Genomic DNA, 14,050 nt, shown 5'->3' with positions numbered 1-14,050 from the left:
TCTGGGAAGTCAGTGGTTTGTACAAGTGTCCCTTCACCCTCTTAGTCATCTCACTTTGCACTGACTTAACAGACTCCTTGACCAGTAAGGAGCCAAATTGAGCAAATGATTTGTCTGCAGTTTTAACTACCAAGTGCAAGAAAAAGGAACAGAAATCGGACATTGTTTCTGGGTCTGAGGATTGTTGTAATATTTGTACCTGGTGAGAGTTTGCATTATGTGTATTGCTTGATTTACACAATTTAACTATTTATATCCTGCAAAACTTGTAGTTTGTGCTGTTTTGTTTTACTTGATGATAATGATAAAATAAATTTAAGAAATATTTGAAAAATAATTATGTTCTGTTGTGAGACCACATACCACAAACACTTTAAGGATATTTTGTCAATACAATACTCGTGCCTGAACATGAATTTGTTAAAGAAATTGTAATGACATTGTTGCCCCTCTGTCTGTTTGCAGGAGTCAGTTGCATTGGGGAGAATGGAGAGCCGGCCAATATGACAGAGTGCTTGCAGTGGGCTGGTCCCCTCCCGTCTCAGATCAGAGAGTGTCGGGTGCCTTGCAAGGATGACTGCACTCTCACTGCTTGGTCCAAGTTTTCTGATTGTGCTGGATGTGGCAGCTCACAAACTCGCAGGCGTTCACTTATAGGTAAGGACTCTACTTTTCTTATCAGGCGGCGAGACACTAATATCACGCAAGACACCTGTTTCATTTTTTGCTACTGGAACAATTGGATTGTCCTCTGAGGTCAAACATTCTCACATTGTTGGTGTATGCTTTTATTGATACGGCTGGCAGTGACTTTGGAAACAAATTAAACCAGAGAAGATGAAAGCTTTTGTCATGCCTGACTACTGAGTGTGAGGTTATGGCTATTTCCTAGAGGCAGAATGCACAAAGACAGCCTGATACTTATCGATCTTGCCAAGGCACCAGCAGACTGGATTTATTTGCTCTTCTTGGATGGTGCTAATTGCAGCAAATTCTTTCTAAGCTGAAAACTTTAGCACTTTGACATAGCACAGTGTAATAAACCATAGTTTTTGGGTTATTCAGTCTATGTTACTGTAACTTTTACCATCCCTGTAGTGTTATGTCAGGCCTAAATTAAGTCTCCCAGAGCTCGTAATCCCCTGTTTTGGTGCAGATGGCAAAATTTGACTTTCATGCTGTGGCTGCAGACCAGACTGGATACTATTTGTCTTCATGAATATTTTATCTGAAGCCGGAGGGGTTGTGGTAAACACACCCTGTCTCTCTCTATAATGCTCTAAGAAAGTAACATGACATCAACCTTAAGTGTATATTTGGTTGCTACTGGAGGGAATTGTTCACACTTGCTTACACCGGTTATAACTGGTCATTTAAGCATTTCAATGTTTTTATGCCATCTATGTTGCTTGCTTAAATGTCTCTGTCAGGAAGATTGATAGGTGAACTAACTGTGGGTTTTGGGCTTTAATACGTGGTTAAAGAAGTTGACAGCCTGTGCCTAGACAGTGCAGATATGTTGTAAAGCTTCCTTAAGCCCTACACGTAGTATATTCTCAGACTCTAAATGGAAAGTTTCTTCAGACCCAAAAGGACTGTTTAACAATGTACTGTTCACTTGTAGTGCATGACACTTCACTTTTAATTCAAGAGTGAATTTCTGTTCATATATAGTTTACATACTCAGTGGACTGGAAAACATCAAGGCTGGGACATCTACATCTATTCAAATAAATAAATTAATAAATTAAGTGGAAACAAGCCTCTGTCAAGTACTGTTAGTAGTCCTTGAATAAAAGGTAACTGGACTTTGTTTCTTAAAAATGTTTCATCTCTCATCCAAAAGGCTTTTGTGTTTTTATAGAGCAGAAAAAGTCTTCAGAAGGAGAGAAGGCATGTCGTCAGAAAACAGAAAAGGAAGTCAATTTGCCTTGCTCCTTTTAAAGCACGTAGAATTGCCATGACTTGGATGAGTGATAATCTGCACGGACACTGTTTGGTTTAAAGAGGCAGGAAAGAGCACCGTGCATGGTTTTGGGAGCTGTATGTGATGGTTGCGATAGCAGAACTGAGCTACCTCCTTTATATTACAGTCCATATTACATATAACAGCTTGTTCAACAAAGTGGAAAAACATAAAACAAACAGTCACACCCACTCACTGTTTTGTCAGTCTCCACCTGCCAATTCTCCTACACAAACATAATGCTAAATGACACACAAATCATTGGCTTTCTACCAAACAGGTCCAGGGTTATACAGTGCACTGTAAACTTTTCTTTCCATGACTTATTTGAATGAGAAACTACAAATTACTGTTGGCATGAATAGCATTCTAAGGTGCCCATTTTTCACTGTATTCAGTACTGTTCCATTAAAGCAATAATTTTCTGAGTCAGAAGGGGGTTGCTACCTTTCTCCAAAGAATTTTCATGTTGAATGTCGGATACCTTGGAGAGCTCCAATTCCACAAAGTTTAAAGACATGCAAATTGGACAAACTGATGATTTTCAACAGGTAGAAATAAATTAGTTTATATCTGAATCTATTTAAAATAAATACACTGGCATGCATGTGTTACCAAGTCTAACACATATTGTGTTAGTTCTAATTAACAGCCCATAGTAAACACCCCGTGTACATCCTAACCCTCTCTTTGTTTAGGTTAAAGAAAGAAAGAAAGAAAGAAAGAATATGTATGGAGCTTATCAAGAGTATATAATAATAAAGTATAGTAGATATTTTTCTTTTTCGCTGCAGTGATTTTTTACTTGGGGTCCCTGTATGCAACATCAAAATGAAGGTTCAAAGAAAGTTTTCATTTTTTTACTCATTAAATTTTTTTCAAGCAACAAAAAATAATCTTTGCACATTACCTGAAATAAATTAATAAAAAAGTACATAACTGTTAATTTGTTTGTATGTCCTTGATGAGATGATGGGGTGAGTTTTTTTTGTTGTTGTTTGTTTTTGATCAGATTTTGCAGGGGAAAAGAAACTAACACTTTTTTCGTCTTACTAATTATTACGAGCTGTTTTACACCCCTAAAATGATTTTAATCTTTAGCTGATATTAATTATCTTATGTGCACAGAAAAAGCTAAAGAATAGACAAAGCAAAACTTTTTGCCTTACAACTGCAGAACTCATTCATCAGTGGACACGCCACTGATGACGTCTCTATGATTATACTGCCAATACAAGGCTTTTGGAAAAGCTAAAATGTTTTTTTTTATTTATTTGTTTGTTTTTCCAGAGCAGATTTGTGTGAGCGTGTTAGAGCCTAACTGCAGATAAATGGTTTAGCTGTCCTATCCAGTGTTGTTACTGAGCCATTTGCAGCTGCTTTGACTCCTGTCAGAATAAGCTTTAAAGTAGCTCATGTGCATCTTTTCTGGACAGCTGTAACAAGATGCTTTATTTTAATGTTTGAAAAATTATCTTGGTGGGAAATTGTTTATTTATTTAATTATTTAAGCTTTTATGTTCAAGCATAGGGTGGCACAGTGGAATAGTGGTTAGAGCTGTTGCCTCCCAGCAAGAAGGTTGCAGGTTCGCTTCCCGGCCTGAGGCCTTTCTGGGTGGAGTTTGCATGTTCTCCCTGTGCACACGTGGGTTTACTCCGGGTACTCCGGTTTCCTCCCACAGACCAAAAAACATGCATGTTAGGTTAATTGATGACTCTAAAATTGTCCCTAGGTGTGAGTGACAGTGTGAATGGTTGTTTGTCTCGTTCGTCTATATGTGGCCCTGCGACTTGCGACCTGTCCAGGGTGTCCCCCGCCTCTCGCACAGTGACTGCTGGGGATAGGCACCAACTACCTGCGACCCGGAATGGAGAAGCGGTTAAAGAAAATGGATGGATGGATGTTCAAGCATCAAAAGTGTCCTTGTGTAAAATATCCTCCTTAGGTGCTTCAGGAAAAGGCAAAGCTTGGGTATTACCTGCCAGTCACTTACATTTGGGCTACACCTATAATTTAGTCCAGTCACCAAGGTTTACTTCTTTATATTGAAGATAGAAAAATAGAATTAGATTAGACATTAGCAGTGTCTTTAAAACAAGCATCTTGTTTTAGCAGGTAAAAACTTGATGTCAGATTTATCATGTCTATCTGTTATCATCCCTGTAAGGCCAGCTTATCCTTGATTTTATCATTCAAAATTTAGATCAACTTTTGCAGACAACTTTCAGCACATTGAACAAGTGATAAACAAACAGAGGTCTGCAAATTGTTACAGGTGTCATACATCTTTTCAACAAACATGCATTATTTAATGAAAAAAAAAAAAAGTAGAATAATGTGATATTTTTAGTACATACTTTTGAAGCAGGCCTAAATATGCAGACCTAAATGCTGACTGTGATGCCTGAGACCATGAGATCACCAGTGATGTGCTTGTCAATGTGAAGTAAGGTCGCACTGGCACTTTTCAATCAACCACCAGCAGTGGCGTAGATTGAACAGATTGTTAGTGGATTGCAGCGTGACAGCAGTGGATTCTCACTCTGGGAGGAATGTTTGCAATCAAACCCACTTCAGAAACAGATGGGCCGCTCATACACTGGGCACTCAAGAGGCTGAGAACAACCTAGGTCTCATGAAACAAATAGGCTTTGCAAGTATAGCAAGAGTGCAATTATTTCACAACTGTATGTTTGTGTGTTTGAATCAGCTCAATCCATCTGGATCAGGTCAAATAATTCTTATAGCATTTTATTTTACAGTACATAAAGTGTTCACTTTGATTGCAACTTTTACATTGTAATTGGTACATTCTTTAGGGACTCCAATTCATTAAATTTTTTATTCCTTCTGTTCTTAAGGAATAGAAAGAACATAAGTATTTCAAATACAGTGTTGTACACATAAACATGTAGTGCTGTCTGTTTTGTCTGTGGGGAGCAGTCATGTCTAATCCCTTTTCTTTTTTAAGAAATACTCTATCTATATTGAGCAAATACATCAAATATTAACTTTGGTTTGTATGGCAGTCTGCAAAGTACAGGGAACCTGTGCTGCATGCTGGATCAGACATATGGCTCATAACAAACCTGTTGTGATAGTTCTTGTTTATCGTTTAATTTGTTGCATTATCTGGGTACATAACAAAGTTGTTTCATAAGCAAAATGTAGCATAAAACAGTTTGTATTGGTGTGTAAGATTTAGCTAATGTGGGAACAGTGAGTGAAACAGAAATAAATAAATAAAATGAATGAGCAAATTAAATTTTAGGATTGTTAATGTTATGGGATCCATCCAACCATTTTCTATACCTGCTTGATTTTGTTTAGGATTGCACGGAGCTGGTGCTTATCTCCAGCAGTCATACGGTGATAGGAGTGGTATGCCCAGGGCTGGTTGCCGGTCCATCACAGAGCCACATAGACATGAACAACCATTCAGTCACACTTGGGTCGTATAGAGTTAAACTGGAATATCAGAGGGGAAAGTATTATAATTATTGGCTTTGCCTTCATTATTCTTAGAGGCAGGGGTTGGGTATTTTATAGGGCTTTTGAAAAGGTTTTGACACAGGTTTAAGTTGTTCTAGATGGCTGAAATCCACTCTGCACTAAACTCCAGTTTGACTAGTTTTACTTTCCAACAAGAATTTCTGCAGGTAAGACACCAGCTACATATATTCTCTCTACAGAAACCCACTTAAAAAAATCTGAATTATTCCTTTACTGAGGCCATTGGTGCACGTTCAGCTAAATGCTTCATCATGTTTGTTCTTTCCATAATAAAAGGTAACAACTATTAGGTGAGAACAGCCCACTACCATGCAGAGGACATTTTGACTTACATGTATAGCATTAATGTAGTATGATCATAAGATCTGTTATTAAACAAATTGTCAAAACATCTTTTACCACATAGACTGATTAATTCTAAGGATAGTTTGCATCCTTTAAATTCAGTGTATTATCACTTAGCTACTAAGTGAATATAATATGTAACCCTTGCTTTTTTCATAATTGTATGGCATTATAGGCCACTCTGTACTTAGCTGAGAGCTAACTTTCAAATATGCAGGTTTTATGACATAATATTTTTTTAATAAAATTGTTTTTTCAGCTAAATAAAGCCATGCTTATGCCATGTGTAAACCATCAGATAACAAGGACAAAGAATGAGTTTAACACATTTATCAGGCATCTTTTATGATATTTTACGATTATAAAAGCTGATCTCAATCATCTTGTGCTGCTGCTTCTCATACATTGTTGAAGATTCAAACTGTCTAGTTCACTAAACATTAACAAAACAGAGAAGGACACAAATATATTCCAATTTCACCAAATTACATGCTAACAGCCAGCAGGCAAATAGTTTGCTGAATACATTATCACTGGCCACAGCAGTACAATCTGGAAAGAAGTGCATGGGTGTTGTTTGAATGCAAAGTTGAATTTGTGAGACTTATTAAAATGAAACCTATTATACTTGTTTTGATAAAATACCATCTCGTCATACTTAAATCATACATTTAGACATTGATTTGTTTGCAATTTACTCATTTTTATGTAAAATTTGCCCTGCAGTTATTGAAGAGGTGGCATAGAAAGATTTAACTTTTAATTTCATATTTCATTTATTTACAAAAAAGGAACACCTAAATTTAGGAGAAACCTTAGTGATTTAAATTTAATTGGGATTCAAATAACAAGGTCAGTGATCATGTTTGTTTTAATCATGTTACAGTTATTTTTGGAAAAAGTTACAATCCAACATCTTAACTCCAGCTCCTGTTATAGTCTTTATTCATAATCACTTCATTATTTTCTGCTCAACAGTTTTTTTGAGAAAAAAGACTTGTAGAGGTTAAGGGATTCCTGAGATTTCAAAGGGGAAAAAAAGCAATAAAATATTGATAGAATAATGTTTCCAGTGTAGCTAAAATTATGTTTTATTTCTCAGAAGCATTTTTGGTAACTGAATTTTCTATGAACAGAATATCACATAGATCTTGATATATCCCATGGCAAACCCCAAGACTTGTATGCTGTGAGTTGTAGGGGGGTATACTGAGAAAAACGCATTGTGTGGTAATTGTAGCACAGTTACTGTGCACCGGCAAAAAGGTAAGTGTGGAAAATTGTAGAATGATGTTTAACAAGAAACAGCAGAATAGAAGGTCTTCATAGCAAAGAAGGAAAATTGCAGAAATTATCACAAAGTAACAGCTTCATCACTGACCTACCAATATAACAGTGTCTATATCTGTGCTGGCTTTCATAGCTTCCTCATACCTCCACTGTCGCCAAGCTATTGAATCAAAGATTTCATTATAACTTGTGATCATTAATAATAAATACCAACCGTAATGTGGTGGAATGATTTTTTTAGGAGAAAGAAAGAGAAGAATACTTGTGCATGAGGGGGGAAAATCTTTTATTTTCAAGGAAGAGCTCTGGCTTTTTTCTTTGTGGCATTTTTGCAGCAATTGTCATTCTTCTGATGTAGCACACAATATCTGTGTTGTGACTATGTATCCAGTATTTGCATCTAAATGTGATAGTTTTAAATATAAAGTTTTAGCTGAACAAACATGGATCTTATCTCTATTGTCCTTTCAGCCACACAGATGTGGTTCAGTACTTCAATATTATTACCTCTTGGAAGACAATTACTTTGTGCCTTCTTTAGAGTAGTGACATAACTAAGTAAGACTGCCCTATTCCTTATGGAGGATGAACAAAAATGCAAATTAAAATTATATATGGTAGCAAACAGCACCACATGTACCCTGAGGTTTTTTATGAGTTTCAAAAAATAAAAAAAGGTAATTGTTTTCTTCTAATTGATAGTGAGTGATTTGCTAGTCATTTATGATGTGTCTCTTGTACAAAATAAAGGTCAAGGTAATAGGAATGGGAGTTCAATTGATCATAAAATACACACTGTACCATTTATTATGGTGCATTTTTTTAATTCCATAACTTGACAACAACATTTTTAGTTGACCCAGTCATATAAAAAAACAATAGGCATATCTATTCTTTAAAACTGTATTTTAAGAAACTGAAAAACATGTATTATTTCAAACAACTTAATGGCCATTTCACAGTGGGAATGTAACTATATTCGCATGGTTTAAAGTCAATGCTATAGAAAAGTCACTCATATTTCTCCACCTCCTGGTAAGGCTTTGAGCAAAGTTCCATTCTGTCCATGTGTGAAGCCTCATTGTGCTGTGTCTAGTATATGTTATTAAGTATATGTATGTTTCAGATGGGGTTCAGGCTTCATATTGGAAGTGAGCCAAAAAAAATGTTTCCAAGCCAGCAGCAGTTGAAGCATTTATTACATTTCAAAATATTTGTCTGGTCTGTTTACCTGCCATAACTGTAAGATTTTAAATGCATGACTATAAACACATCAACAAAAGAAGTGACAGCAGTTTGTATTTCATTAATATCTGATCACTATTGCCTTTCTCAGCTGACGAAACATGTTTGTTGACTTTTTTATCAGCTGTTATATTAAACCTTTTTTTTGCACTGAGCTGCTTAGCCTCAATCCCACCACAGGATGAATTTGAATTCAGACTTTATTTGTAGCTCCATCTAGCAAATGGTAAAATAACTTTCATTTGTTTTGTCTATCTTCTTTCTAGGTCGAAGCAAAAAGAAAGAGCGTTGCCTCAATGAGGAGCTGTACCCACTGGAAGAAACAAAATCCTGTCCGTGTGATGAGTTTTTGTCTCAGCCCTATGGGAACTGGTCTGCTTGCATCCTCCCAAATCCTTCAGTCTTTGAGTCGCTGCAGAGTTGGATGGTCCATCGGGAGGTAAAGGAGTGTGGCCAAGGTGTGCGCTACAGAGCTGTGGCCTGCATTAACCAGAGGGGACACCTGGTCAACCCAACGTTTTGTACAGACACAGGTAAGATTAACAGAAATCACATCTATCTATCTATCTATCTATCTATCTATCTATCTATCTATCTATCTATCTATCTATCTATCTATCTATCTATCTATCTATCTATCTATCTATCTATCTATCTATCTATCTATCTATCTATCTATCTATCTATCTATCTATCTATCTATCTATCTATCTGGGTTTTTGTTTGTTTATTTTTTGTATTCCTCAAGCAAAACAAGAGTGTGCCAAAGCCTATTTTTGCAAACCATTTTTATTTTCAGTTGAAAAAGAAAGCTGCAGTATTTTTTCTTGTGACTTGCGTTTTTCTTTGTGATCTTAGTCATTAAAAAGAATAAACAAAATACAAATGTTGAGTGGTAATCTTTGCAGATCTTGATTCGTCCTGTGAGTTTTGGGGCAAACACTCAAAACTCCAGAACAAAAAGCTTTAGACAAAACCTTGTAAAACCTCAGTGCGGTGTAAGAATGAAACACCTGTTAGTCTGATAATTAGTTGTTGGTGTCACAGTCAGTAAATCCGAGGTCTGGGGTAACAGGCTGTTGGTGTGTCTGTGGGACATTATTTCTGCTGTGGCTGCTAAACAAGCCTGAATCACATACCCCTTCTTTGTCCACCAATGTTCAATTTCAGGCTACATTGTGGAGGTTTGCCATATCCCTTGCCCCCTCGACTGTAAGCTCAGTGAATGGTCTCCCTGGTCAGCTTGCAGTGCATCCTGTGGCAGCGGGCTGAAGATAAGATCCAAATGGCTGAGAGAGAAGGCTTTCAATGGTGGGCGACCATGCCCGAAGCTGGATCTGAAGAATCAGGTAAGGCTGGCCGGCTCATTTTTTACACAGCACATGACTTTAAACAGAGGCAAACTAATTGCTGGAGGTTTTTTTTGCATGAAGTCTTAAGCGGAAACAAGCTCATACAGTTATTCGTTTGCACAATTTAGGACATTTCCTACAGTTTTGTTGAAGACTTAATTAACATAAGTGGAATAATTTACCATATTTTAACCTTTAACTTGAACATGTTTGGTTAGTATCTCAATGGGCTGTGACTGTTGGTGACTAGCTGATAAAAAGCTTATATGATGGAGTATCCAGAAAGTGTCCCATCTTGTCGCTTCAATTTTTCAATCCTTAAGAGCACTACAGCTGTATTTAGACACCTGCATGGGAGCTCTCCTTTGACAGAAAACATGTCCAGGTCTTAAAACACTCCAATAATGAATAATAGAAAAACGGTCCAAACCTGCCTATCTTCATTTCAAAAGTGTATTCCAGTAGATTAAATCACAAATATGGGGTGGCTACCAAAGTGGGTGGGCAGCAGCACAATGATGTGCATGGCCCAGAATACAGTTTTGCAAGCCAAGCATCCAAAAATAAGTCCTGAATGTTTTTAAAAACTGGCTATACAAATCACAGCCAAATGGCTTGCTGGTCCCTTGGTTTCAAATACACTGAATTTGGTGAAACTGGAACTGAAAATTTGCCTATTTTCTTGCAGTTTTGATCAGTTTTGAGTCACTAACTATCTTCAACATTCGCAGCTTAGTGAGATATCTTTATTTTCTTGAGACATATATAATTGAACACAGAGAGAGCACCCAAAATCTACTCATACTTACTGCTGCACTATATATAGCAGGGAGGCCTATTTAATGCAGAAAATGTCCACACTCCATATTTTACACAAACCTATAACATTATCTTACTGGGAGCATTAGTATGGCACATGCATAAGTTTTTATCTTAATTCTTTACACATATTCAGTGTGTTCTAGGAATATTTTCTCTCTTGCCCTTCGTGTTGCATTCAAATGCTACCTCAGTGGAATTGTTGCATTCTGCTCACATTTCAATGACGAGGTTTATTACCCGTCAGACAGTGGGACTCATGGGTGACCTGTTCATTTCCTGGTGTCTTCAGTCAGACTAAATCATTGGCCTTGCAAGACATGTCCTTTCCCAGACATGAGAATGAGAAAAGAGGACAGTGGGGGGAATAGTGGACATATGGGAGCTTTTGATATTCCATATTCAGGTTTTTTCTGCGGCTCTGAATATTTTGCGACATCACATCTCTCGCGGGGTCATGATTTAAAGTGAGGAAGGGTTTTATGAATGCTGCCTGTATGCATGAATGGGCTTGAAAGGACACTTCCGTTTGTAGAGGTCAGTATGGAGATGAGACACGGCTGGGTGAAAAACATGTTCTTTTGGAGAAATGTGTACAGATGGTTAAGTGCCCACTAACAAGGTCTGTGTGGGCCCTGTTGTAATGCCCCGTAATAAGCCTCCCCACTGAAACTGGAGCTCTTTGTTACCCTTGTCCTCATGAACTTTCCTGAGGGTGAAGTGCAGCTCATTGTTAACATTATCAAATTGGCTATTTAAAGTCAAGTGCATCTGCTCAAGGTGTGGGTGGAGAGATTCTATAACCTTTATGCTAAAGTGCTAAGCATAGATCTGTAAGGTTAGTTATTCATTCTGTTATGTTAAACTAGGAAACCCCTGAGGCGTCTCAACAGGGTGTAAAAGAAAGCTGCTTTCTCCATAATTCGATGCATTCAACTGTTCAGACTTTATACTTACATTTGGCCCCCACTGCTTGTAATTTGGAATGTTAGATTTTGGTGTGACTGTGAATATTTTGATTCCTAATGGCTACCGTTGTCTTTCACACACACACACACATTTTTTTTTTTTTTTTTTTTTNNNNGGGGGGGGGGGGGTGGGGGTGGGTTCTGACAGTTAACTGTGAACCACTCATTGACCAAAGTATAGTTTCACTCCCACCAGCAGATGTTTCCCCTTGAGCCTCAGCCAGAAGTGATTGGCTTGACAGAGATGAAACAGACAGTGCACGACAAGTCATCTTCTCGTCACATGGTCGAGTGAGCATGGAAGATTGGTAAAAAAAGATGAAGTAAGAGAGACAGAACGCCACATAAAAATAATGAGCAAAAATGGCTACAATGTCAAACAGACAGTGTATGAACTGCTCTGTAACAAAAAGTCAAAGGATGTTGTCAGTGAAGTGGTGTGGATTGTTTTTTTCTTCTGCACTTTGGTCAAATCAAACAATAGGAAGTTAATCCACATGAATAATCTATTTCTTTGAAAACGCCCCCTCAGATTCTCCTGTATAAATGATTTTATATATATATATATATATATATTTATATTTTTTTATATATTTTTTTTTAAATATCCATGTAAAACAAAGATTTTGCTTACTTCAAGTATTTTCAGTCAGCAGACCAGTTCAATTTGCTGCTTAAATCTAATTAGAACAGCTGATTTGTATTGGAATTTTGCAAATGATTGGGTCATCATTGGCATTAACAGCTTATTTGCATGTGGTTGCTATGGTAACCCTGTAAGTGTAATGAAGAACATAGCTGCTTTGGTGACCTTGTTTTTCAATTGCAGGTGTCATCTAGAAATAATAAATAAATTGGCAGCAAGATTCTGCTTAGTCATGATGTTGTGCTAAGTCTGACTTTATCACTGGAGGATTGTATTGTTGGTGATACAGGAAATACCCTGACATACATTTTTAGTATTCCATGTATTTAGTTTTTTTAGGTTGTAAGGTCCAAACTGGTAAGGTTTAGGCACCAAACATTTTGTTTATAGGATTAGGAAAAGAGCATTGTGCTGCTAAACTCACAACACTTTCAAAAAATTTACTCTTGACAAATCTGCAGAATGTGACGGAGAAACGGCAAAGTTGGCCTGTTTGCATGTCAACGAGTTAAACTGAATCAAAAGTAATTATGGGGAAATTTTACACTTCGACAGTCTCATCAAAACTCCCTAATAAGAGCAGCATTTTCTTTCTCAACCACATGAACAAGTCCTCCCCTGCTTGATAGCAGGTATTATATATTAAAAAAAAGAAACATATTGTTTAAAATACAAACAAACATAAAAAAATCCTTAACATGATAACAGCATGTATGTTCCAATAATTAATAATGTAAACTCAGGCTTTTAAGGCATTTACATTTAAATGTATCCCACTTACTTTACATGTCCGTATACAATGATGTTTCTTTAAAGTCGATTGGTTGTTTTTCGAGGAATTGAAGCCAAGAATTTCCACATAGTCCTTTATTAAAAACTGATTTTTTTAGAACCTCACAAATGTTTATTTATTTTTTCTTTTTTTAACTTTAGTCAGTTAACTAGCAACAGCTATTATGTTTCATTTGATAGGGCACTGAAACTGCTACATGCATGTCCAACTTTTGTACACTTCTCCACCATCTGCCCTCATTATAAGCCAAAAACACAAAACACCTTTTTGCAGATATATGTTCTTAGAATGGTTTGTACTGGCTCATTACAGCAATACAACTCCTTTTCAAATTGTAGCTGCTGCTTTTCTGTGTGGGTTCTGCATGTCCTCCATGTTTAACGTCTCTGAAAAGTCTCACTATTTTCACACAAATACATTCCTTAATTTCTGATTCTAAACTGAGCACCGGTGTGGGTGTGAAGTGCCCAGTTCTTTTTCTCTGTATTAAACTTATTGTAACCAGGATGTAGCTCTCCTCATGAGTTAGGTTCAGCCGAGACAGACTCAAGCTTCCATTCAACCCTGAAGAAGTTTAAACAGAAAAATAGAAATGGTTGTTTGAATATAATGGTCATGGCTTTTTTTTAGTTACTGGGAGAATGATGTGAATCAATGTAGACACTAGTTATTTTATCATCTTTTATTGTAGAAGAGCAGAGAACAGACTAGGAAGCACTCCACAGGCTGTTAGATGCTCCAAAGTGCACTCATTCAGAACTGATTGTAATTCATAAAGGAAAGTTTGCATGGAGGCATGAATGTGTACAATTTCTTCATGAAATGAGCTACCACAAGTACAAATTTGATGCAGAATTTTCTGAGAAAGGTCTCTGATCCTTAAAATCCCACGCTTATTTGAAGTGAGCAAGTGCTGATGATTTTCAGGGCCTTTCTTCAGCACAGTCTTGTAGGATGAGCAAAACTACCCATTTTCATGTTTTTTCTTTCATTTTAGTGAAATCTTATTTATTTAAAATGTGCCTTTTTAATGCTATCTTTAAACTAAATATAATTCATTTTAAATTCACCAGATTATTATACTAAACAACCCATAAACATTTGAGGACTCA

The 14,050-nt window shown here is 36.8% G+C and overlaps 1 protein-coding gene across 4 annotated transcripts in view; it reads left to right on the top strand.

Annotated features, from left to right (window-relative positions):
- thsd7ba (thrombospondin, type I, domain containing 7Ba) overlaps positions 1 to 14,050 on the top strand; it is a 188,484-nt gene that overhangs the window by 130,591 nt on the left and 43,843 nt on the right. For all 4 annotated transcript variants that reach the window (XM_017420752.3, XM_025006907.2, XM_025006908.2 and 1 more), the window contains 3 exons: positions 466 to 657; positions 8,627 to 8,893; positions 9,531 to 9,709. In XM_017420752.3, coding sequence (XP_017276241.1) covers positions 466 to 657; positions 8,627 to 8,893; positions 9,531 to 9,709 — 638 coding nt within the window. The remainder of the gene's footprint in view (positions 1 to 465; positions 658 to 8,626; positions 8,894 to 9,530; positions 9,710 to 14,050) is intronic.

This window comes from Kryptolebias marmoratus, linkage group LG6 (genome assembly GCF_001649575.2).
Source record: "Kryptolebias marmoratus isolate JLee-2015 linkage group LG6, ASM164957v2, whole genome shotgun sequence".
Lineage (NCBI taxonomy): Eukaryota > Metazoa > Chordata > Actinopteri > Cyprinodontiformes > Rivulidae > Kryptolebias > Kryptolebias marmoratus.
The sequence above is the reverse complement of the archived record's forward strand: the minus strand, read 5'-3'. Positions and strand labels throughout refer to the sequence as shown.